The 25,669-nt window shown below is 42.5% G+C and overlaps 1 protein-coding gene across 1 annotated transcript in view; it reads right to left on the bottom strand.

Moving 5' to 3' along the window:
• STK11 (serine/threonine kinase 11) overlaps positions 1 to 25,669 on the bottom strand; it is a 118,595-nt gene that overhangs the window by 42,090 nt on the left and 50,836 nt on the right. The window contains exons 3-6 of the mRNA XM_073686017.1: positions 23,652 to 23,741; positions 23,241 to 23,373; positions 23,008 to 23,144; positions 22,091 to 22,218 (exon numbers count right to left, since the gene is read on the bottom strand). Coding sequence (XP_073542118.1) covers positions 22,091 to 22,218; positions 23,008 to 23,144; positions 23,241 to 23,373; positions 23,652 to 23,741 — 488 coding nt within the window. The remainder of the gene's footprint in view (positions 1 to 22,090; positions 22,219 to 23,007; positions 23,145 to 23,240; positions 23,374 to 23,651; positions 23,742 to 25,669) is intronic.

The following is a 25,669-nucleotide window of genomic DNA, read 5'->3' as shown; positions in this document are numbered from 1 at the left end:
CAAAAATAGAGCTTTTATGCAATGCAAAGCAACAGTTTGTTTACAGACCACTGATGCAATGAAGCTTATAAGGAAAAAAACACCTTACCAACAGTTAAGCATGGTAGAGAATCGAAAATGCTGTGGGGTTGCTTTGCTGCGTCTGGTACTGGGGCCTTGACCGTATGACAGGAATCATGAAATCAGAGCATTATCAAGAGATTTTAGAGCGAAATGTCCTACCCAGTGTAAGAAAACTTGGTTTTAGTCGAAGATCATGGGTCCTCTAGCAAGACAATGACCCAAAGCACACATCCAAAAGTACACAGGAATGGTTAAAAAAGAAAAATAGAACTGTTTTAAAATGGCAGCATTGAGTCCTGACCTCAATCCCATTGAAAATCTTTGGGGTGAACGGAAATCTGCCATTGGGAAAAAGAACCCTGCAAACAATCAAGAGCTTGAACAAACTGCAAAGGAAGAGTGGGAGAAAATTCCAGCTGAGAAGTGCAAGATGCTTATAGATGGCTACAAGAAACTTTGGAGGCTGTCAGTAATGTCAAAGGGTGTGCAACAAAGTATTAATTAGGGGTGCCTTTATTGCTGCACATGCCGTTTTTGCAGTTGTTTTTTTTTTAAATGCAACATGGAAGTTGAAAAACTATGTTTTATTGTTGCATTACTTTGGACCACTAATTTAAAAATCCTGAGAATATAACTTTGGTACATTTCCATTTATTTCTGAAGATATTGTACAGTCTATCGAAAAAATGAAGGGGTGCCAATAATGGTGGGCAGCAATGTAGCACTCACAGGGCCCCATAACAAAAGTTCATGAGGATGCGGATACCGCTGAGATTGTGATGGCAGGGAAAGGAAAGGTCCCAGTACCCCAACCCGACTCACAGGCCCCATAATGGCTGGGTGGGCTGCTATTATGGACAGTACATCCCTGAAGGCTGGGAAACTAGACAAAAAGGTCAAAGCAACATCAATGAAAGCCCCAGACAAAATATTGTATGAAATAAGAGTCAATTATTTCTTGGAAGGAGAGAAAAATGCAATAGGTAACTAAAAGGCCAAATTCAGAGGGCCATATTTTATGGTTCAGAACTTGTAGGATTACATACCCTGGTTTTGTAGCGTTCACTGATTGGTAAATATTTACTGATCAGTAGTTAACAGCCTGTATACACAGGCAGGCTGTGCTTAATGATGCGCACTGACTGATCTCTAATAGATCGTTCAGTGCACATAGGCTGTCATTGTTCTCGGAGGCGAGACTCCAGTTTACACAGGACGATGCACTGGCAAGAATGATGATCTTTTAAGCAAACCAAAAGACCGTTTCACCCGATGAATAGGCGTTTTACTCGTTCATCCCGGTGACTGGCAGCCTGTTTAGACTTCAAGATTATTGTGAAACGAATGTTCCTAGAAACATTCGTTCCCGATAATCAGTGTACAGGCTCGCTCCCACTTGCAAATTAAATCGGACGAATGCAATCTGATTTAAAAAAAAAAAAATCGGATCGCATTCAGTCCAATGTAATCAGTGATTCTGTGCTCATATATGTTTTTTTTTTCAGCTCCAATCGGATTGAGAGCAGACTGAAAAAAAACGCAGCATGCTGCGATTGCATGAGGAATTCGGATCGCACGCACTCATATAAGTCTATGGGTGTGTCTGAAACATCGAACTGCACTCAGATACCACCAGACTGCAGTGTGATTCTCGCAGACGTCGGCAACAGAGGAGATGGAGAAATTACTTTCTCTGTCTCCTCCACAGCTGTGCTGCGGTTCTCTCATGTGAGAGGATCGGAGCACAGAGCACTGACACTCCGATCACACTCACAGCAGACCAGGAGCAGAGTGTCATTAGCATATCGCATCTGATGCTCTCGCATGGGATGCTATACGCCCGTGTGTCTCTGGCCTAAATGGAACTTTATAGCCTCGTATATGCCTATGGGACTATGAGTTCATGTCAGGTCACCAGCGTTCAGTCTGTGGCTTGTGGTCCCTATACGGACAGTGAAATAGGGCAGTCTGGGCCCTAGCCAAAAAGCAGAAAAACTGTAAGACTGTAATATATGCAGTAAATAAAAAAGTAGCATCATACAACCATATACTGTTAATATTATTAGACAGACCATTTTTAGTGTGGTTCTTCTTAAAGGGGTGGTCCGAAACAACACTGATTTAATGACAGAGCCAACTTTGACCTCAATTTTTGACCAGGCCAATTTTTACAATTCTGACCACGGTCACTTTATGTGGTAATAACTCTGGAACGCTTCAATGGATCCCACTGATTCGGAGATTGTTTTTTTTTGTGACATATTGTACTTCATGATAGTGGTAAAATTTGTTTGAATGACTTTTATTTGTGAAAAAAAACGGAAATTTGGTGAAAATTTGGCAAATTTCACAATTTTCAAACTTTTAAATTTTATGCACTTAAAACAGATCGTTATATCACACAAAATAGTTAATAAATAACATTTCCCACATGTCTACTTTACATCAGCACAATTTTTGAAACATAATTTTTTGTTAGGAAGCTATAAGGGTTAAAAGTTGACCAGAGATTTCTCATTTTTCCAAACCTTTTTTTTTTTTTTTCCTCTCTTTCTCCTTTCTTCTTTAGGGATTACATCACATTTCAATGGACTTTGAGAGGCCTATATAACAGAAAATACCCAAAAGTGAAATGGGGTAAAATGTGTTTTACTGATAAAAAAAAAATATTCTTTTTATTACTTGTCCAATAAAAATTCCTCTCTACTGGGGCCAACTAAACAGAAAATATAAATTTGAAAAAAAAAAAAAAAAAAAAAACACACCAAGATTACTCACCGGTAGCCGGTTTTTCCAGAACCCATGACCACACACCTGAGAGAGGGATCCAGCTCACCAAGGACAGGAAACCTACTGAAATAAAAGGGCAGCACCTCTCCCTCGCATCAGTTGGGTTAAAGAGCATGAGAGGACCTCCAAGACCTCCAAGAATTATATACATAACTAACACCAACTACAATTCACCCAAATTTATAGTGAACACCAACTTAGTGGAAAAGGGGGGAAAATATAAGGGTGCTCGCATGGGTTCTGGAAAAAACAGCTACTGTTAAGTAACTTTGATGTTTTCCCTTCACCCATGACAGCACACCTGAGAGATTTAAGGAGAAACAAAACACCTTAGAGAGGGACCACCGCTTGCAGTACCCTTCTACCAAAGGTTAAGTAAGCAAAGGAGGATAGATCTAGTCTATAGTGCTTAAAGAAAGTAGAGGGTGAAGACCAGGTTGCGGCCTTACAAATCTGACCAATAGATACAAGTGCTTCTTACTAAATTAGAATATCATCAAAAAGTTAATTTATTTCAGTTCTTCAATATAAAAAGTGAAACTCCTATTATATAGAGTCACTACAAACAGAGTGATCGATTTCAAGTGTTTAATTCTGTTAATGTTGATAATTATGGCTTACAGCCAATGAAAACACAAAAGTCATTATCTCAGTAAATTAGAATAATTAACAAAAAACACCTGCAAAGGCTTCCCAAGCATGTAAAAAGGTCCCTTAGTCTGTTTCAGTAGGCTCCACAATCATGGGGAAGACTGCTGACTTGACAGATGTCCAGAAGGAAGTCATTGACACACTCCCAAAGATCCCAGAGTTAAAACTTTCATTTGGAAATCAAGGTCCCAGAGTCTGGAGGACGGATGGAGAGGCACATAATCCAAGCTGCTTGAGGTCTAGTGTGAAGTTTCCACAATCAGTGATGGTTTGGGGAGCCATGTGTTCCACTGTGTTTTATCAAGACCAAAGTCAGCACAGCCGTTTACCTGGAAATTTTAGAGCACTTCATGCTTCCCTCTGCAGACAAGCATTTTGGAGATGGAAATTTCATTCTCCAGCAAGACTTGGCACCTGTCCACACTGCCAAAAGTACCAATACCTGGTTTAAAAACAACAGTATCACTGTGCTTGATTGGCCAGCAAACTCGCCTGACCTTAACCCCATAGAGAATCTATGGGGTATTATCGAGAGGAAGAGAAGAGACACCAGACCCAACAATGCAAACGAGCTGAAGGCTGCTATCAAAGCAACCTGGGCTTCCATAACACCTCAGCAGTGCCACAGGCTGATCGCCTCCATGCCACGCTGCATTGATGCAGTAATTGATGCAAAAGGAGCCCCGACCAAGTATTGAGTGCATTTACTGAACATACATTTCAGTAGGCCAACATTTCAGATTTTAAAAACATTATTTTAAGCTGGTGCTATAAAGTATTCTAATTTACCAAGAGAATGACTTTTGTGTTTTCATTGGCTGTAAGCCATAATCATCAACATTAACAGAAATAAACACGTGAAATAGATCACTCTGTTTGTAATGACTCTATAGAATATATGAGTTTCACTTTTTGTATTGAAGAACTGAAATAGAATATCATCAAAAAGTTAATGTAATTTAGTGAGAAGCACTTGTACCTCTGCTTTCTATGCCCAGGAGGCTGCCATAGCCCTGGTATAGTAAGCTTTGATGCCCACAGGAACTGGAACATCACTATCAGAGTAGGCTAAACTAATAGCTTCCCTGATCCACCTTGCTATGGTACTTTTTGATACCTTACAACCTTTTCTGCTACCCTGAAAGGCTACAAACAAGGCCTGGCTTTCCCTCCACTGACTAGTTATAGACATGTATTCTATGATCTTCTGACAAAGATTATGGAATGTTTCCTCTCCTGAATTCCTAGAGTTATTACAGAAGGAAGGCAGGATAATCTCTTGACTTCTATGAAATTTTAAGGCTACCTTGGGGAGGTAGGCCAGATCAGGTGTTAATACAATCCTATCATATAATAATAATCTTTATTTTTATATTATTTATTTATTATTATAGCACCATTTATTCCATGGCACTTTACATGTGAGTGCCAACATATTCCGCAGAACTTTACATACATTATCATTGCTGTCTCCAATCTAAATTTACTATCAGTATGTCTTTGGAGTGTGGGAGGAAACCGGAGAACCCGGAGGAGACCCATGCAAACACAGGGAGAACATACAAACTCCTTGCAGATGTTGTTCTTGGTGGGATTTGAACCCAGGACTCCAGCGCTGCAAGGCTGCAGTGCTAACCACTGAGCTGCCATATACCAGAGTAAAGGAGGATTTATTGAAAGGGCCTGAATATCACCCTAAGGGCAGAGGTTAGTGCCACCAATATTATTGTCTTTAAAATAAGATACTTTACCGATAAATCCTGTAGAGGTTCAAATGGATTTTTAGTTAACGCCTCCAGTGCCAAGTTTAGATCCCATGGGGGAACCCTTGGAATTGGGACTGGTTTAGATCTGTCGCAAGATTTTATAAACCTCGATATCCATCTATTGGCTGTGAGATTGTAATAATATAATGCTCCCAAGGCTGAAACTTGAACCTTAAGGGTATGGGTAGCTAACCACAACTCAAACCCCCTGTGGAGAAATTCTAGGATAGAACTAATTGGAACCTTCTCTCCCAAAGCTTCTCATGAAAACTCCAAGAACTTTTTCCATGTTCTGCTATAAATTTTTCTTGTTATACGTTTCCTACTCTTTAAGAATGTGGAAACTAACCCTGGAGAAAATCCTTTCTGACTCAACAGTGCCCTCACAAATTCCATGCTGTTAGATGGAAGCCCTTCACTTGAGAGTGGCATAATGGACCCAGAGTGAGAAGGTCCAGGATCTCTGTCAGAATCCATGGATCTGACACAGACATTATGCTCATTAAGGAAAACCATGGTCTTTTTGGCCAGAATGGATCATTCAAAATCACCTCTGCCTGATCTTCCTCAAGACTGCTGGGATCATAACTATCGGAGGAAAGGCATAAGCTAGCCTGAAGTTCCAAGGGATTTAAAGGGCATCTACCGCATAAGGGTTTTCCATTGGGTTTAGTGAACAGAATTTGGTAATACCCACCAGTGAACTATCTACTGAAACATCTGAGAGTTTAGGGTCCATTTCCCTTGTTTTAGTCTGTCGCGGTTTAGGAAGTCTGCTTTATTGCTCTCTTTCCCCTTTATGTGCAGTGATGTCAGGGACAGAAGGTGTTGCTCTGCTAGATGGAAAAGCTTGATTGCTGCTTCCATTAGGGAGTGGGACTGTGTTCCTCCCTGGTGGTTGATATACGCCACTGTAGCACGGTTGTCTGACATGACACGAACATGGCGACCCAGGAGGGAAGAAAAGAGGCCTTCTAGTGCTCTTTCTACTGCCCACAACTCCTTCAGGTTTGAAAATAGACCCCTCTCAGAGTGACCAAGAACCCTGAATTGTCTGATCTCTCAGGTGTGCCCCCCAGCCTGATTTGATCGCATCTATTCTGATCATGTCACTATTTGCTTCATCTATAGGTCCCCTGATGCTAGGTCTGTCCTGTCTGTCCCCCACAAGAGGTAATTTATGGTTTTCATGGAAAGTTCTACCTTTCCTTCTAAATGCCCTCTTAGCAACCTTTGTGCAGACAGCATTTCCAGCTGAAGTTGCCTTGTGTGTAGCTGGGCCCATATCACCACTGGGATGAAAGAGGTCAGAGTTTCCAACAATGACATTGCCTTCCTTAAAGTCATTTTTGGAAACCCCATTGTGCTGAGGCAAGGGTTACTAGCTTATCCTTTTTCCCCTTCGGGTAAAAGGCAAGTTTGAAGCTCGTAGTTTAGGATAAGGCCTAGGAATGACTGTATTTTCACTGGATTTAGTTTTGACTTGTGAATATTTATAATCCAGTCAAGATCTTCTAAGATGACTCTTACATCTTCCAGTTGTCACAGTGCTCCTCTGATTTCCCCTCTATCAGGAAGTCGTCTAGGTTTGGAATAATTATAGGGTTCCAGACTTGAAGGTAAGCAGTCATCTAGGCTATTACCTTGGTAAAGATTCTTAGTGCTACAGACAAACAGAACAGAAGGGCTTTGAATTGATAATGCGTTATTTCTCCTTGTATGTATAAGGCAACTCTTAAGAACTATAGATGGTCTAGATGTATCGAGATGTGATAGTATACATCCTTTAAGTCTATGACCACCACAAAGCAACTGTGAAACAGTAGCTTTATATGGGTGTGCTTATCGAGACCATTTTGAAGGTATGATATTTAATGCATAGGTGTCACGCCAGGTGTGGGAAAGACTAGTGCAACACAGAGGGAAAAGAGAAAGAAAGCCCAGACACTAGGGAAAGGGGGAAGTGGAGGCCTCCTAGTCTGTTCTAGCGTCACCCTGTCTCAACTATCGTCCCTATATTGCCTCTTCAGGAAATCGCCGCACGCGTGCCTCACCCTACTCTCCCTGGCGTATGGCTACGGTTAGGGATAAGAGATGAGCACTAGTCAACCTCCTTTAAACTATATACAGTGCCTACAAGTAGTATTCAACCCCCTGCAGATTTAGCTGGTTGACACATGCGGAATTAACTTGGCATTGTGACATTTGTACTGTAGATCAGCCTGGAAGTGGGAAATGCACTGCAGCAAATTTTTTTTTTTTTTTTAAAAAAAACGTTAAAAGTTAATTCAGAGTGTCATTTATTATTCAACCCCTCAAACCACAAGAATTCTGTTTGGTCCCCAAAAAGTATTAAGAAGTAGTTCAGGCACCAAGAATAATGAGCTTCACATGTGTGGATTAAAGATCTCTTTTGCCAGCCTTTTCTGACTATTTAAGACCCTCCCCAAACTTGTGAACAGCACTCAGACATGGTCAACATGGGAAAGACAAAGGAGCATTCCAAGGCCATCAGAGACAAGATCGTGGAGGGTCACAAGGCTGGCAAGGGGTACAAAACCCTTTCCAAGGAGTTGGGCCTACCTGTCTCCACTGTTGGGAGCATCATCCGTAAGTGGAAGGCTTATGGAACTACTGTTAGCCTTCCACGGCCAGGACAGCCTTTGAAAGTGTCCTCCCGTGCCGAGGCCAGGCTTGTCCGAAGAGTCAAGGCTAACCCAAGGACAACAAGGAAGGAGCTCCGGGAAGATCTCATGGCAGTGGGGACATTGGTTTCAGTCAATACCATAAGTAACGTACTCCACCGCAATGGTCTCCGTTCCAGACGAGCCCGTAAGGTACCTTTACTTTCAAAGCGTCATGTCAAGGCTCGTCTACAGTTTGCTCATGATCACTTGGAGGACTCTGAGACAGACTGGTTCAAGGTTCTATGGTCTGATGAGACCAAGATCGAGATCTTTGGTGCCAACCACACACGTGACGTTTGGAGACTGGATGGCACTGCATACGACCCCAAGAATACCATCCCTACAGTCAAGCATGGTGGTGGCAGCATCATGCTGTGGGGCTGTTTCTCAGCCAAGGGGCCTGGCCATCTGGTCCGCATCCATGGGAAGATGGATAGCACGGCCTACCTGGAGATTTTGGCCAAGAACCTCCGCTCCTCCATCAAGGATCTTAAGATGGGTCGTAATTTCATCTTCCAACAAGACAACGACCCAAAGCACACAGCCAAGAAAACCAAGGCCTGGTTCAATAGGGAAAAAGTCAAGGTGTTGGAGTGGCCTAGTCAGTCTCCTGACCTTAACCCAATTGAAAACTTGTGGAAGGAGCTCAAGAATAAAGTCCACATGAGACACCCAAAGAACCTAGATAACTTGGAGAAGATCTGCATGGAGGAGTGGGTCAAGATAACTCCACAGACCTGTGCCGGCCTGATCAGGTCTTAAAAAAGACGATTATTAGCTGTAATTGCAAACAAGGGTTATTCCACAAAATATTAAACATAGGGGTTGAATAATAATTGACCCACACTTTTATGTTTAAAATTTAATAAAATTCAACTGAGCAACGTAACTTTTTGGTTTGTAAGATTTATGCTTCTGTTCATAAAACCTACTCTTGTTTGCAGTTTGAAGGCTCTAACTTATTTGCATCTTATCAAACCAGCTAAATCTGCAGGGGGTTGAATACTACTAGTAGGCACTGTATAGACAACAAGGGTAGACAAAAGAGGGGAAAAACGGCTTAGCTTTAGATGAACTCCAAATAAGCACACGGCCTCAAGCTTCAGAGAGGACGAAGTACTGCTCCTGCTAAGCTTCACAAGTAGAAATGAGTATAACCGGCGACTTCCGCTCAGACACACCAGGTATATATACACCCAGGCCAGAGAACTAATTAGCAAGAGAGAGGTAGCCGCTTGGTCCTAAAGACAGCCTCTTATCTAAGCAGCTGTCTGCAATGCCAAACATAGAGATCTCTTTAAAACAACTCTTATTATGTCCAGAATCCAGCTGCTGGAATAGATTCCCAGACCTGGTTGAAGAGGGAAAGCCTTCCCACCACTTGTAGATTGGAGTCAGAGGATTTTTTGGTCCCTGAAGGGGGACCTCCAAACACAAATAGGGGATCTCTCCTATTTCTGGACTCACATTTTCGTCTATCTCCTGGAGGACGCCCTCTACTGTATTTTTTCCTCAGAGCTCTTCTTTGTATCCATGGCAAAAAAACTGGGAAAGCCATTTCTATCTCCAGCTTTTTCTAAAATATCGTCCAATTTCTTCCCAAATAAGAATCGGCCATCACATGGGATGGAGCACAGTTTGTTCTTAGATTGGAAGTCTCCTGGAGAGCCTTTAAAACCACAGGCCCGTCTAGCAGCATTTGACAAGCCCGCGGACCAAGCTGCTAGTCTTACAGAATCTGCAAATATATCAGCTAAAAATTCTGCGGCTCCCTGTAATAATGGCAGGTTAGCCAGAATCATATTCCTTTGGGTTTTCTCTTTCAGCTGCTCTTCCAATTGCTGTAGCCAAATCATTAGGGAACGAGCAGCACAGGTTCCAGCAAATGCCGGCTTCAACCCGCCTGCCGCTGCTTCCCATGCATCCCCAGCATACCAACCTGATTTCTTATCCAGAGGGTCTCTTAGCACACCAGAATTCTCAAAGGGTAGAGCCGACCTTTTTGAGGATTTTGATACTGCCAGTCAATCCTTGGAACCTTGTCCCATACCTCTGAATCGCTCTCTTCAAAATGTTCTCCCTTTCTGGAAGAGAAGGGCAAGGCTCTGTTTTTTCCAGGGTTTTTCATTCCCTGTTAATAAGTGCCTGGATTTTGCTATTAACAGGAAAGGTACAGTTCTTCCTTTGTTCTAATCCCCCAAACATCAAATCTTCTAGGGTTTTAGCAATCTTCTCCTCTTTTAAGTCCATAGTTGTCCTAACAGCTTTGACTAATCGGTCCATACCTTCCACTGGAAAACATGGTCTGCCCCCTATGTCACTGCCAGAGGAATATGAGGGAGAAGATTCACTCTGATGTTACCCTACTGATAACGGGGAAACGTCAAATTCTTAAGAAATCTTTAGATTTCAACTTCCCTTTTTTCAATAGGGATTTCAGGGTGCTTTCTACCTCCGCTCTGATGACAGATCTTAGGTTTGAGGTGAAGTCAGGGGTCTCATCATTAATGGTCTTCTGAAAAAAGGCTGAACAGAGACTTTTTTTTGCCAGTCACCTGTTAGTGCACATTCCCTGTTGTTACTTTTGGCGCTAGCTTTTTTAGGCCTTCCCTAGTGATTAAACAAAGGGGGGGGATATTAAAATGGTGACATTCACGTAGATCACTCACCACCTGCTGTCACTTTAAGGGTACTGGATTCAGAGGGTATTCTGGGATACACAAAATATCCTCTTAGGATACCGAGGAGTCCAGAGACACTCTGCTCCTCTGACTGTGACAGCTGCCGCTCCTGCCACTTGAACGGCTGCCCCCTTTGCTGTGTCCACGCTGCTGCTGAGTCGGCTACTGTTGCTGATCCTCCATGATACTTCCAGAAGGAGAGCAGCTGGAGCGTGAGCACTCTAGTCTGTGGTCTGATCTCTTTTTATGAGAGACCCACAGTGTCTCCTTCCTGTTCCGCATCTTCTGGTCAGCTGCACCCACCCCTTCATGAAAGAATACCAGGGCGCTCCATCTCCCAGCGCAACCTGGTCAGTGATGCCAAAGAGGGGGCGTGCCATTTTTCCAGCACGCCCCCCTTTGAAGTCACACGGGCACGCCCAATCCCAGCGAGCCTTGCGTCCGTGACATCAATGGAACACGCTGTCACTCCCTGCGCGCCCACCACTTCCAGCATACCTCTTACAGACCCGAGCGGTGCAGCGGCTGGAGACAAACGATGCATTTTGTCACCATCGCCCGCATGTACACCTGAGCCCACCGTGGACCAATAGACTGCGCATCCAGGGACCTGCAGGCTGGCGTTACAGGCATGCAGCCTGCTCTCCTAAACACTGGGACAAGCCTGGGTAAGAGTTTTTCTTTCTTCACTGCCTGCTTCAGCAGTAGGTTCCCATCAAGGACAGGAAACCAACTGATGTGGAGCAGAGGTACCGCCCCTTTATTTCAGTAGGTTTCCTGTCCTTCTTGGGCGGATCCCTCTCTCAGGTATGCTGTCATGGGTGAAGGGAAAAATATACTACCACACAATTTGTTGTTTTCAGGTCAAATTAATAATGGGAAGTTGTGTGGTAGATTTCAAAACAGGGGGTGACACAAAGGCCTGGTTGGGATGGGCACATGGGGCAATAATACGGAGAACACTCCTTCTACCATGCTTCCTACAAACCCAGCATCTTTTTTGGAGACTGTTTTGGGTGGGAGTCGGAGGGACAAGGCAAATAAAATGTCGCTCTAACTCGAAGACTGCCTCCTGTGCCATTGATTCAAATAGGAGGCACTCGACAATTTTCTCCTGGAACTGGAGAAAAGAGAGTGCTCCTTGTGACTTTATTTATAGAGAACAATGCTGTTATAGGAAGCAATCTGGATGAAGTAGATTGTGATGCAGACCGGTTTTTGCTAGTCCTTGGTGGCGCCCCTGTCTCGGACCATAACAGTGGATTCCACATGCAGCGTGATCAGCATGTAGATGTCCTTCTTGTCATTCCACTTCACTGCAAGAAGTTGGTCACTTGGGTGTGAGAATGACGCCCCCTTCTCCAAACTTCTGGACACCGCCTGTGACGGAAATCCTACTCGATTTTTCCTGACTGTACCACAGGCCTCTGTATTTGTAGTGTGGAGGGATAGGTACAGGGGGATACTCGTATAATAGTCTGTGTACACGCGGTACCCTTGATGAAGAAAGGGCGTCATTAGCTCCTAGACAATTTTACCTGAGAAGCCAATTGTCTGGGGGCAATTTGGTGAGTTAATTGGGCGGTCCCTACCTTCATATATTAGAAAGGTGCACATGTATCCTGTTGTGTTCTCGTACATTTTGTATAGCGTTCGCTTGGAGGGGAGGAATTGTCGGAATGACAGATGGCCCTTAAATCTCATCAAGACTACAACATTTTGCTCAGGAGGGTATGAATTTAAAAATGAATCTTTCAGAAGGTAAATCAGGGGTCTCCGCTTGTTCAGTTGATCATAGTTGGTTTCAGTTCTTGGGGGAACGCAGTAGGGTTTCATAGCGGGCTCGGGACATGACAGCTGTAAATGCAGGGGTGCTGTGGACAGATTTTGTTGCCCAGTAGGAGCAGAGTGTGGATTTTTTTTTACTAAACCCATGTTGAGGGTAAAACATTTGTGGTGATCCAGGAATAGGAATGAGAGAATGTGGGTTTTTGGTAAATTTGGGCATAGAAATTTGTTTGATGTGCAATCAATTGTAGGACTTCTGGGGTAACATTTTACTTCTGGGGGTAAAATGAGTTACATCAACTTTTATACCAGGGGCTGCTAAAAAGAGGGGAATTTGCAGGGAAAATGAACTGTTGTGATACTACAGTGAAGGGGGAAGGCAGTACTTGGCCCTGCCTCAGAAGCTTCAGCAGTGACGACCGACTCCGCGACCATCGGACTGTCGGATCCCGTGGAGGAAGAGTCATTGTCACTCTGAAAACTGCTCTGCTTCAGAGGCACTGCCGGACGTTCTGTGGGCAATTATTATTTTCTATATGCCTAAAAATCTAAACGTAATCTAAGACTACTAGACCTAAACCTAATTGAACACTAATTTTTTATATATATATTATATATATATATATATATATATATATATATATATATATATATATATAGCATCAAAACTATGAATTAACACAAGTGGAATTATATACTTAACAAAAAAGTGTGAAACAACTGAAAATATGTCTTATATTCTAGGTTCTTCAAAGTAGCCACCTTTTGCTTTGATGACTGCTTTGCACACTCTTGGCATTCTCTTGATGAGCTTGAAGAGGTAGTCACCGGAAATGGTCTTCCAACAATCTTGAAGGATTTCCCAGAGAAGCTTAGCACTTGTTGGCCCTTTTGCCTTCACTCTGCGGTCCAGCTCACCTCAAACCATCTCGATTGGGTTCAGGTCTGGTGACTGTGGAGGCCAGGTCATCTGGCGTAGCACCCCATCACTCTCCTTCTTGGTCAAATAGCCCTTACACAGCCTGGAGGTGTGTTTGGGGTCATTGTCCTGTTGAAAAATAAATGATGGTCCAACTAAACGCAAACCGGATGGAATAGCATGCTGCTGCAAGATGCGGTGGTAGCCATGCTGGTTCAGTAAGCCTTCAATTTAGAATAAATCCAACAGTGTCAACAGCAAAGCACCCCCACACCATTACACCTCCTCCACCATGCTTCACGGTGGGAACCAGGCATGTAGAGTCCGTCCGTTCACCTTTTCTGCGTCGCACAAAGACACGGTGGTTGGAACCAAAGATCTCAAATTTGGACTCATCAGACCAAAGCACAGATTTCCACTGGTCTAATGTCCGTCCCTTGTGTTCTTTAGCCCAAACAAGTCTTCTGCTTGTTGCCTGTCCTTAGCAGTGGTTTCCTAGCAGCTATTTTACCATGAAGGCCTGCTGCACAAAGTCTCCTCTTAACAGTTGTTGTAGAGATGCGTCTGCTGCTAGAACTCTGTGTGGCATTGACCTGGTCTGAGCTGCTGTTCACCTGCGATTTCTGAGGCTGGTGACTCGGATAAGCTTATCCTCAGAAGCAGAGGTGACTCTTGGTCTTCCTTTCCTGGGGCGGTCCTCATGTGAGCCAGTTTCTTTGTAGCGCTTGATGGTTTTTGCAACTGCACTTGGGGACACATTCAAAGTTTGCCCAATTTTTTGGACTGAGTGACCTTCATTTCTTAAAGTAACGATGGCCACTCGCTTTTCTTTACTTAGCGGCTTTTTTCTTGCCATAATACAAATTCTAACAGTCTATTCAGTAGGACTATCAGCTGTGCATATACCAGACTTCTGCACAACACAACTGATGGTCCCAACCCCATTTATAAGGCAAGAAATCCCACTTATTAAACCTGACAGGGCACACCTGTGAAGTGAAAACCATTTCCAGTGACTACTTCTTGAAGCTCATCAAGAGAATGCCAAGAGTGTGCAAAGCAGTCATCAAAGCAAAAGGTGGCTACTTTGAAGAACCTAGAATATAAGACATATTTTCAGTTGTTTCACACTTTTTTGTTAAGTATATAATTCCACATGTGTTAATTCATAGTTTTGATGCCTTCAGTGTGAATGTACAATTTTCATAGTCATGAAAATACAGAAAAATCTTTAAATGAGAAGGGGTGTCTAAACTTTTGGTCTGTACTGTACGTACGCACATACATACATATTATACATACATTACTAGTGGTAACAGCATTAATAGTTTATTTTTATTACCGTATTTTTCGGACTATAAGACGCACCTAGGTTTTAAAAGAGGAAAATAGGAAAAAAATGTAAGCAAAAAATGTGGTCATGATACCCTGTTATGGGGGAGGGGGTCTGCTGCTGACACTGGTATTGGGGTAATCTCCCCCAATTCTGTTAATATCCTCCATCCTGGTATATATGGCCCCTCCTTCCTGGTATAAGTGGCCCCCATCCCATCCTGGTATGCATGGCACTCCTTTATCCCCGATCCTAGTATGCATGGCACCCTCTGAGCCCCCATCCTGGTATGCATGGCACCCCTCTTTGCCCCCATCCTGGTATGCATTGCACCTTCTGAGCCCCCATCCTGGTATGCATGGCACCCTCTGAGCCCCCATCCTGATATGCATGGCACCCCTCTGAGCCCCCATCCTGATATGCATGGCACCCCTCTGAGCCCCCATCCTGATATGCATGGCACCCCTCTGAGCCCCCATCCTGATATGCATGGCACCCCTCTGAGCCCCCATCCTGATATGCATGGCACCCCTCTGAGCCCCCATCCTGATATGCATGGCACCCCTCTGAGCCCCCATCCTGATATGCATGGCACCCCTCTGAGCCCCCATCCTGATATGCATGGCACCCCTCTGAGCCCCCATCCTGGTATGCATGGCACCTTCAGAGCCCCCATCCTGGTATGCATGGCACCCTCAGAGCCCCCATCCTAGTATGTATGGCACCTTCTGAGCCCCCATCCTGGTATGTATGGCACCTTCTGAGGCCCCATCCTGGTATGTATGGCACCTTCTGAGCCCCCATCCTGGTATGTATGGCACCTTCTGAGCCCCCATCCTGGTATGCATGGCACCCCTCTGAGCCCCCATCACGCTGCCTACAAAAAAAAAAAAAAAAAAAAAGAAAAATCATACTCACCTCCTCTCTCCTCCAGCGCTGTCCCGCTCTGCTGCAGACACTCTCACTGTGTGAGCCGCTCATGGCGTCCCTGCCATGCATCCTCACACAGTGTGAGACGCTGTGCTGGAATAGTCACTGCTCCCCACGCCAGGACCCTGTGTGTGGGGAGCAGTGACCATTCAGTCTGTTCAATAGCCGGCACACTGTACCGCAGCACGGCTCCTGCTGCCGTTCTGTGGTCAGTGTGCCTGCTATTAAAGATCATGAATATTCACTACAACCCACTCCCATGGGTTGTAGCGAATATTCATGAGCTTTAATAGCTGGCACACTGACCGCAGAGCGCAGCAGGAGCTGTGCTGCGGCGCCAGTGTGCCGGCTATTAAGAGAAATTAATATTCATTGCTCTCCACGCCCATGGGCGTGGGGAGCAGGGAATATTCATTTTCTTTAGTAGCGGGCACAGCTAGGCAGCAGCAGGCGGCTGCTGCCTCTTGTGCCCCGCTGATTCCCCGCTGCCGCTCCCCCACACCCACCACCATGCGGCCATACAATAATATAGTATTCGGACTATAAGACGCACCCCCCACTTTCCTCCAAAATTTTGGAAGAAAAAAGTGCGTCTTATAGTCCGAAAAATACGGTAAGTAATAAAATGCAAAGTAAATTAACAAACCAGAAATATAAAACAAATCTATATTTGATGTGACCACCCTTTACCTTCAAAATAGCATCAATTCTTCTAGTTACACTTACACAAAGTTTTTGAAGTTACTTGTTACAAACATCTTGGAGAACTAACCACAGATCGTCTGTGGATGTAGGCTTGTGCAAATTCTTCTGTCTCTTCATCTAACCCAGCACATCCAGGACTCCTTGTTCTTCTTGGCTTTGATGACCGTGTTGGGTCGTTGACCTGCTGCAGTGTTAGTTTGGAGTCAGACTCCTGCCTGTGTCACATGATTGATAAGAATCTCCCTATATATTTCATTATTGAGAACACTAAGAAATGGGCTACGTCGAGCACTGTATACTACCTTTGAAATGAGATGTCCAGCAGTGCCATCAGCTCAGAACTAACAGCAACAAGTGGGACCCAGCTACACTTATCTACTGTTTGGAAGTCTGGCCAGAAATGGTTTTCATAGAAGAATTGCGGCTAAATAGCCATACTTTCAACATGGAAATGAGGCCAAGAGACTCAATTATGCACAAAAACATAGCGGCTCGGAGTGCAGTAAAATGGTAGTAGGTGTTCTGGTCTGATAAGTCAAAATGTGAAATATTTAGCTGTAACATAAGGAAGTTTGTTCACTGAGGGGCTGAGGAACAGTACAATAAAAAGAGTGTGTGGAGGCAATAGTGAAGTATGTTAGAAGTCCCAGTCAAAGTCATTAAGAGTCATCTTCAAAACAACATCAATTCTTCTAGGTACACTTTCACGGTTTTTGAAGTCAAAAGGGTAGTCACACCAAACATTGATTTCATTTAAATTTTATATTTTGCATTTATTTGTGCTAATTGAATATATTAAAAAAAAAAAAGTAACATTTTTATTTTCATAACCATTCTTACTTTGCACTTTTTTTTTCTTTTTTTTAACACACACCTACCTAAAAAACTTTTGCATAATACTTTAATACTTTGTGTGTGTATAATATATACAGTGGGGAAATAATTATTTGATCCCTTGTTTTTGTAAGTTTGCCCAGTGACAAAGACATGAACAGTCTATAATTTTAAGGGTAGGTTAATTTTAACATTGAGAGATAGAATATTCCCCCAAAAAATGAAGAGAATCACATTGTGTTACCAATGGTTTTCTTGGTGACTGTGGTCCCAGCTGCCTTGAGATCATTAACACGTTCCCCCCATGTAGTTTTAGGCTGATCTCTCACCTTCCTCGTGATCAAGGTGAGATTTTGCATGGTGCTCCAGATCGATGTTGATTGACAGTCATTTTGTATTTCTTCCATTTTCTTACTATTGCACCAACAGTTGTCTCCTTCTCACCCAGCGTCTTATTTATGGTTTTGTAGCCCATTACAGCTTTGTGCAGGTCTATGATCTTGTCCCTGACATCCTTAGAAAGCTCTTTGGTCTTGCCCATGTTGTAGAGTTTAGAGTCTGACTGATTAATGGAGTCTGTGGACAGGAGTCTTTTATACAGGTGACTATGTAAGACAGCTGTCTTTAATGCAGGTAATGAGTTGATTAGGAGCGCCTAACTGGTCTGTAGGAGCCAGAGAACTCATAATGGTTTGTAGGGGATCAAATACTTATTTCTCACTGCAAAATGCAAATAAATTTATCTAATTTATACAATGTAATTTTCTTCATTTTTTGGGGGGATATTCTAACTCTCAATGTTAAAATTAACCTACCCTTAAGATCATAGACTGTTCATGTCATTGTCAGAGGGCAAACGCAAACTTACAAAAACAGCAAGGGATCAAATAATTATTTCCCCACTGTGTATATATAGAACTAATCACGTGCTTAGGGAGGGCTTCTCATCAATAATTATTGGTTGTTATGATACACACAAAAAAAAAAAAATCAGGACAGCTGTAATGTAAATTTCTACAAAAAAAAAAATCAGTGTCAAATCAGACTGTTTATCAAATAGTTGTAGAATGTTTGCTCCAAAGACCAATCAAATAAAAGTGCCCAATGATCAGTCTTCACGACATTTGACATATCTATACATCATGGTCAGATAGAGGTTCCCGACCGATGACGCACATTTATGTCATAGCGATCGTGCGCAGCACAGGAGCTGTGCCCAAGCGATCTCCACTGAGAGCTCGGCTTACATGATAGCCAAGACCCGGCTCTCACAGCCAAGAGTGAGCATGGTCTAAGAGGCTTCTGTCAGTGTAACACTGACAGGTAAAAAGCATTGCAATGCATTATACCCGCGTTCAGAGTGCTAAAAGTTAAAGTCCCATAAAGGGACTAAGTAAAAAAGTGAAAAGAAAAAAATTAAAATAAAAATTGTAAACAAAAAAATGAATGTACATAAAAATGGGATCTCTGAAAATTCCCATCAGTGGAAAAAATAAAATAAAACCAATTCTTGACCTACTATTGATTTGTTTATTCTGTCTCCCAAAGATCGCAGTAAGGCTCGGCTAACATTTATCCTGCGTTTTGCGCTGAGCGCTTCCATCGAAGTTTCCATGTAAATCTGTAAAATACGTGATTCAGATAGAACCTCAGGCAGAAGATTCCCTATAATGAGGCAGATGGAGGCACTGTTGACGCAGTCTGTCCTGTAATCCGGCTGCGTCTGTGTTTTCAGCGTGAATAAAAGCGCAGTCGGATCACAGTTTTATGAACTTCTGAAAAGACGGACACTGCCAAGCAGAGGCCAGACGGAGTCCAGAGTAACTCTGCTGCTGCCTCATTATAGTGATTGGATCAGTCCTCATTATAGTGAGTGGATAAGTCGGGGGGGTCACCTGAATCATATCAGTCGGAGATTTAGACCGCGTTCACACGTTCAGTATTTGGTCAGCATTCCACATCAGCATTTGTAAGCTAAAACCAGGAGTGGGTGAAAAATGCAGAAGAGGTGCATGTGTTTCTATTATACTTTTCCTCTCATTGTAAGCAAAAATCAGGAGAGGAACGAATACGGATGTGAAATACAGACCAAATACTGAACGTGTGAATGTGGCCATAGATGAAAACCTCACTAAGTGCTCAGTGTAGAGCACAGGATAAATGTGATCCAAAAGGTTATGTAAAATGTTCCCAATAAAAGTTTCAACTCCATCCGCAAAAAAAAAAAAAAAAAAAAGCAAATCCCCACTCAGATTAGTCATCTGTTAACGGAAATATAGGGGGCTTCCACGTTACTGGTAACACAAAGACTCTGGAAAAGTGAAATGGCTCGTCGCTCCCAAAAGAAATTCAGCAAATTCTGCACTCCCAAATCCAAATGCCCTCCTCCCTTCTGAGTACCACAGTGTGCCTAAACCACATTTAGCATCCACATATTTGGCAACTTTGTAGCAATGAGAGCATGCTTAATTTAAGGCCACGGCCCCACTATCAGTATCTGGTCAGTATTTTTTCTCAGGAGTAGGAGCCAAAACCAGGTGAGGAACAATCAGAGAAAATGTATAATAGAAACAAGTCACCAATTCTGCATTTATCACCCACCCCTGGTTTTCGCTCCCACTCCTAGGAAAAATACTGAACGAATACTGATAGTGGGGCCGTGGCCTAAGGGTGCATGTCTCCAGAATCAAGAGCTGGGCATCATGTACTAGTCACTACAACATACTGGCGACTACAAAATGGCAGATTTGCAATTTTCACTCAGCAACATCCATTGCTGCTTGTTTCTGGAAAACACCCATAGAGTCAAAATCGTCACTACACCTGCAGATAAATTCCCAAAGGGGTATAATTTTTAAAAAGGGGTCACTTGACGGGGGGATTCTGCTGTTCTAACACTTAGGGGCTCTGTATATAGAAATCCAAGGAAGAAAAAATCCAGCGTAATTAACTTCTAAAATAAGATGTTTTTATTAGAAAAATATTAAAGGGATATTTCCAAGAGACAATGTGTGACACACTAGACGAATGCTCAGAAACAGATGCGTTTCGGAAAACCTTCCTTAATCCTGGTCAGTAATTTTCGACCACATATGGAGTATTGGCGTACTCAGGAGAAATTGTGTGACAATTTGTACAGTTCAGTTTCTCTTGTTATCCCTTTTGAAAATTAAAAACTTGAGGCCAAGACAACATTTTAAAGGAAAAAAAAAATGGTAATTTTCTATCGACTCAGCCCAATGTTATACAATTCTGTGAATCGCCTAAGGGTTAAAAATGCTCACTACACTCCTAGATGAATTGCTCAAGAGGTGTAGTTTCCAAAATAGGGTCACTTGTGGAGGTTTCTGCTGCTTCGGCATGTCAGGGGCTCTTCAAATGTGACATGGCATGGACAATCTGTTCCTGCCAAAATTGCGCTGTAGAATTCAATTGGCGCTCCTTCCCTTCTGAGCCCTCCCGTAGTAGTTTTCCATCACACATGGGGTATCGGCGTACTCAGGAGAAATTGCACAACAAATTGTATGGTCCATTTTCTCCTGTTATCCTTGTGAAAATAAGAAATTTGGAGCTGGAGCAATATTTTTGCGGGAAAAATTTATTTTTTCATTTTCACGGTTCAACGGTATAAAATTCTATGAAGCCCCTGTGAGTTTAAGGTGCTCACCACACCTCTAGATAAGTTCCTTGAGGGGTGTAGTTTCCAAAATGGTGTCACTTGTGGGGTGTTTCCACAGTTTATGCACGTCAGGGTCTCTGAAAAACGCGATATGGCATCCGCTTTCTATTCCAGCCAATTTTGCACTCCAAAAGTCAATTGGCGCTCCTTCCCTTCAGAGCCATGCCATCGTCCAAACAGTAGTTTGCCAACACATATGGGGTATCAGCATACTTAGGAAAAATGGCACAACACATTGTATGGTCCAATTTCTCGTGTTACCCTTGTGAAAATGCTAAATTTGGGGCTAAAGCAACATTTTTATGGGAAAAAGGTCAAATTAAAATTTTTTGCTTCCTCATTGGTTTAATTTCTGTGAAGCATCTGAAGGGTTAATAAACTTCTTGAATGTGGTTTTGAGCACCTTGAGGGGTGCTGTTTTTAGAATGGTGTCACTTTGGGGTATTTTCGGTCATATAAGCCCCTCAAAGTCACTTCAAATGTGATGTGGTCCCTAAAAAAATGGTTTTGTAAATTTTGTTGGAAAATTAGAAATTGCTGGTCAACTTTTAACCCTTATAACTCCCTAACAAAAAAAATATATTTAAAAAGAATTTCGCCGATGTAAAGTAGACAAGTGAGGAATGTTATTTATTAACCATTTTGTGTGGTAGAACGCTCTGGTTTAATGGCATTTTCACAAATAAATGCAAAAAATATCGGACTAAATTTACCACCATCTTAAAATGCAATGTGTCACGAAAAAAAAAACAATCTCGGAATCACCGGGAAACGTTGAAGCGTTCCAGAGTTGTTACCTAAAAGGGACACTGGTCAGAATTGTACAATTTGGCCTGGTCAGGAAGGTAAAAACAGGCTGAGGGGTGAAAAGGTTAATGACAATCTGGCAGTCTAAACAGGCTGCTGATCATCCAATGAACGAGCAAAACAGTTGTTCATCGGGTGAAATGATCTTTTGGTTTGCCAAAAAAAAATCATTGTTCTCCATAGCACATCATCAATGTAAATAGGACATGCACGGCACAATAGCAGCCTATACACACTGAATCTATATCGATGATCTGCAGCAGACATATCAGAAATAGTATCAAAACTGCAGCAAACAGCCCAGTAAGTGATATATGTTTGGAATCAGGGTCTCTGCTCCTACATCATGCTGCACTTAAACATGTTGCCGATAAGCAGTAGTTTAACGCTGTGCACTGTGAAGTGTAAAGTGTAAATGTACCCTTACTTATCCTCAAGGCAACACCTTTGTACTTACCCCTCAGCAAGTCAGATAGCAGCGGTCCACATTCTTCTGGAATCGAGTAGTCTCCCTTTCCAATATTCTCAAACAGTTTGTATATATTATCCCCTTCAAAGGGGTACAGCCCAGTAGTGATATTATACCTGTGCATTAACAGAGATAAGATAAAATTATGTTTATGATGAATACACCAATGTAATAAACTATTTTAAAAGTGTTTATACAGTAGGTCATGAATATCAGTTCCTTGGAGGCCTGACACCCAGAAACGCTCCACTCAACCGTTACCTGGAGCTGTGGCCAGCAGAAGTTCACGGAGTACGGAGACAGCACACCACAACTCTGCACACTGTGTAGTGGCCGCTCTTGGGTATTGCAACTGAGCTGCAGTACCCAACAAGGGTCACACAACAGGATAAAAAAGAAAAAAGAAAAGAAAGAAAAGAAAAAAAAACTGAGTCGGATTTTCATCCAGAAAAGTGAGAGGATTTTTTTTTCCCTCGCTTGTCATAAAAAATCTTTTCTTTTTTCACTCAGGAGCTATTAAACAGTTACAAGACCATATACAGTTTCATAGGTTACAGAACTGCAATGTATCTGTAAAATTCAGATGCTATACTGTGCCTCCATATGGGATCCGATTTGGTTTCTCACACCCATCTTATTTCAGTGTGAAATCACAGACCGTATGCTGCTTTTTTTCCCCTCAACAGACATACTCTGTCAGATAAAAAAAATAAAAGTCATCAGCACTGCCCCATTGAATAACATTGGTCAGTGGGCAATCCGATAAAAAGAAAAAAATCAGATAGCACTCATCCGATTATATGGAGGTGTGAGCAAGCCATTAATATCATGAGTTGGATTAGATGTAGTGTTACTAGAGAAGAGAGTGCAATATTCATAGATAAAATTCATGACGACAAACTCACAAGGTAACCCCTGCTGACCAGATGTCCACTTTGAACCCTGAGAAGGTGTCGAGGCCATTTGCAATTTCTGGAGGCTGAAAGGCGGGGGACCCCTGGCTGGTCCTGCAAGTGTCACCCTCTGCAAATGGGTGCAAGGCCTGCGGGGAGAGAACGGTTATTACTCCATAGTCACCTACCTAACTGATGCAGTGTTTTTAGCTTGTTTTTCAGAAGTGACTTCTGTACACCCTCACCTCCGCAACACCCAGATCTGAGATTTTCAGTGTCCCATCTGTTGTAAGCAGCAGGTTGCCAGGTTTGATGTCTTTATGCACAATACCCTGACTATGAAGGTACTCCAGTCCATCCACAAGCTGGCAAAAATACCTTAGAAACAAACATACAAAAACAATGATCAGGTCTATCACAAAATTACCTCGAGATAACAAATTAACACAAAAAAACATAGCAGATAAAATACTTCAGGCTTCTCAAACTCCAGTCCCCCCAGCCCCCCAAAAGAACATGTTCTCAGGATTTCCTTAGTATTTCACAGGTGATAAAATTATTATCAATGCATGGGATGCTGTGAAGACTGGAGTTTGGGAAATATTGCTTTAGATGTTAGAGGAAGAAGATAACAAACCTGTTTTCTGGGTACCTACCCATGTGCCTGAAAGATGGGAAATCGTTTCTCTGGTACACTGTCCAGCATCTCCTGCATGCCACACACACAGTACTCCATCACCATATACGTAGAAGTCAGGTTAAGGAGTATTTAACAAATACAGTTAGGCTTTTATAGAATTATTTTTAAAATATGGATAAAATCAAAAACCACAATAGTATCAAAAATATTACTAACATCTAAGTTCTGGTTAGAGGTGTTGTTTAGAACTCTACAGAATCTTTCTAACCATCAATTTAAACAGTTATTTTACTAAATATACTTTAATTAATTAAACTTACTCCAGTGTCCGTTAGTCTAAATCAACTACAGGTTAAGTGATTTCACCATTTGGATCTCTTAACACTTCCACTAATATCAAGTTAGGAATATCTGCAGCACATCTCAACATTGAAATCTGCAGTCAAAGATGTGTGCTCTCCTTTCCAACTCGCCATGGGTTAAGAAGGATGTTTGGCGCACGCTCAGTTGGAGAGAAAGAGTGGCCATATAGGTCTGTAAGTATGTGCTCTGTTTATACACACGTGTGTATGAATGTATGTGCTCTGTGTAAACATGTGTGTATGTGCTCTATGGATATACATGTGTATTAGAAATGAGAGGATCAAGAAAAATTTGTATTTGCCTGTTTGAGCAGATTTTCAAGGGAAAATCGATTCACAGAGAAGTTATTCTCCGCTAATTGAATGTCCCTTATTGTGGTCTGGGTTCTTTCCAGACCCCAGAGCATAATAAATGTTACATATAAAAAAAATTCTTATTCTCACGGTCACCCGTCCGGTCCGCGTCGCATATTCAGATTGCCGCCGCTCACGTTAGACCCGGACTTCCATGTTTGACTAGGCTGTGAGGGGTTCTGCGCATACGCCCGCAAAGGTTACGGTGCATGCCGTAATGTCATGATGCTGTGACCTTTTGCATCACAGCACATAGTGACCTTTGCAAGAGCATCCACGGAATCCTCTCCGGTCTAATCAAACCCGTAAGTCTAGACCCAGCAAGAGAGGCCCAGGAAAATCAGCACGAGCAGCGATGATCTAAAGATGGGGCATGCAACGGATGGGTGCCGTGAGAAGCATAGGGGCTGGAGGGGTTAGCGGTGAAGTGGGTATAACAATTTAACATTTGGATGGCCTTTTAAGATTCAATTTACGGCTTCTAGTTAATCCCGTTTACGGATTTTGCTGAATCCACACAGCAGCGAATTACAAAAAAAAAATAAAAAATCTGCATTTTGGCGAATGCGGATTTTTGTAAAACTTGAGTAGAATTCAATTACACTTGAATTTATTCGCTCATACTTCGTGTGTATGTATGTGCTTTGTGCATAGCTGTATGTATGTGCTCTGTGCATACATATATTTGTGTATGTGCTCTGGGTAAACATATGTATGTGTGTATTTTCTTGGTGTATATGTGTGTGTGTGTGTGTGTTCTGTGTATACGTGTGTGCGCACGCTATGTATATATACATATGTGTGTGTAACATGAAGTGTCTGTATATGTGTATGTAACATACAGTGTTTGTGTCACATATGGTGTGTGAATGTAGCATCCTCATTTATTAATATCGGCAGCGCAGATTAGAGTTTATAGCTGTAGACATGTCAGCAATCGCCCAATGAATGAGCAAAATTAAGCTCATCCATCTTGTGATTAGATTGTGCTCAGTAGCATATAGTCCAGTGTAAACTGCAGATATGCTGCTGATAACAGTGATCGTTCTGTGCCCATCATTCTTTGTCAGCCTGTGTAAAGAGGCAGGTAAGCAAGCGCCGAATGAGTTGAATGTTGTCGATCACGCTCGTTTAACAGCCTGAACTCAATTAATGCAAATGCAACCTAAAATGTTTTTGTGTGATGGTGGAATATGTTAGCATTTGGGGCTCCACTTTTAACTTTTGCCCAGTGACCCAATTTGTTTAAAAATAGACCTGCATTTATGAGAACGTTTTATTGTCACTAAGTTACTTGTCTTAAACTACAGCTCCTTCT

This window comes from Phyllobates terribilis, unplaced genomic scaffold (genome assembly GCF_046119375.1).
Source record: "Phyllobates terribilis strain yellow unplaced genomic scaffold, ASM4611937v1 Scaffold_1__5_contigs__length_1240528914, whole genome shotgun sequence".
NCBI classification, from domain to species: domain Eukaryota; kingdom Metazoa; phylum Chordata; class Amphibia; order Anura; family Dendrobatidae; genus Phyllobates; species Phyllobates terribilis.
Note: the sequence above shows the minus strand (reverse complement) of the source record. Positions and strands in the feature narration are given on the sequence as shown.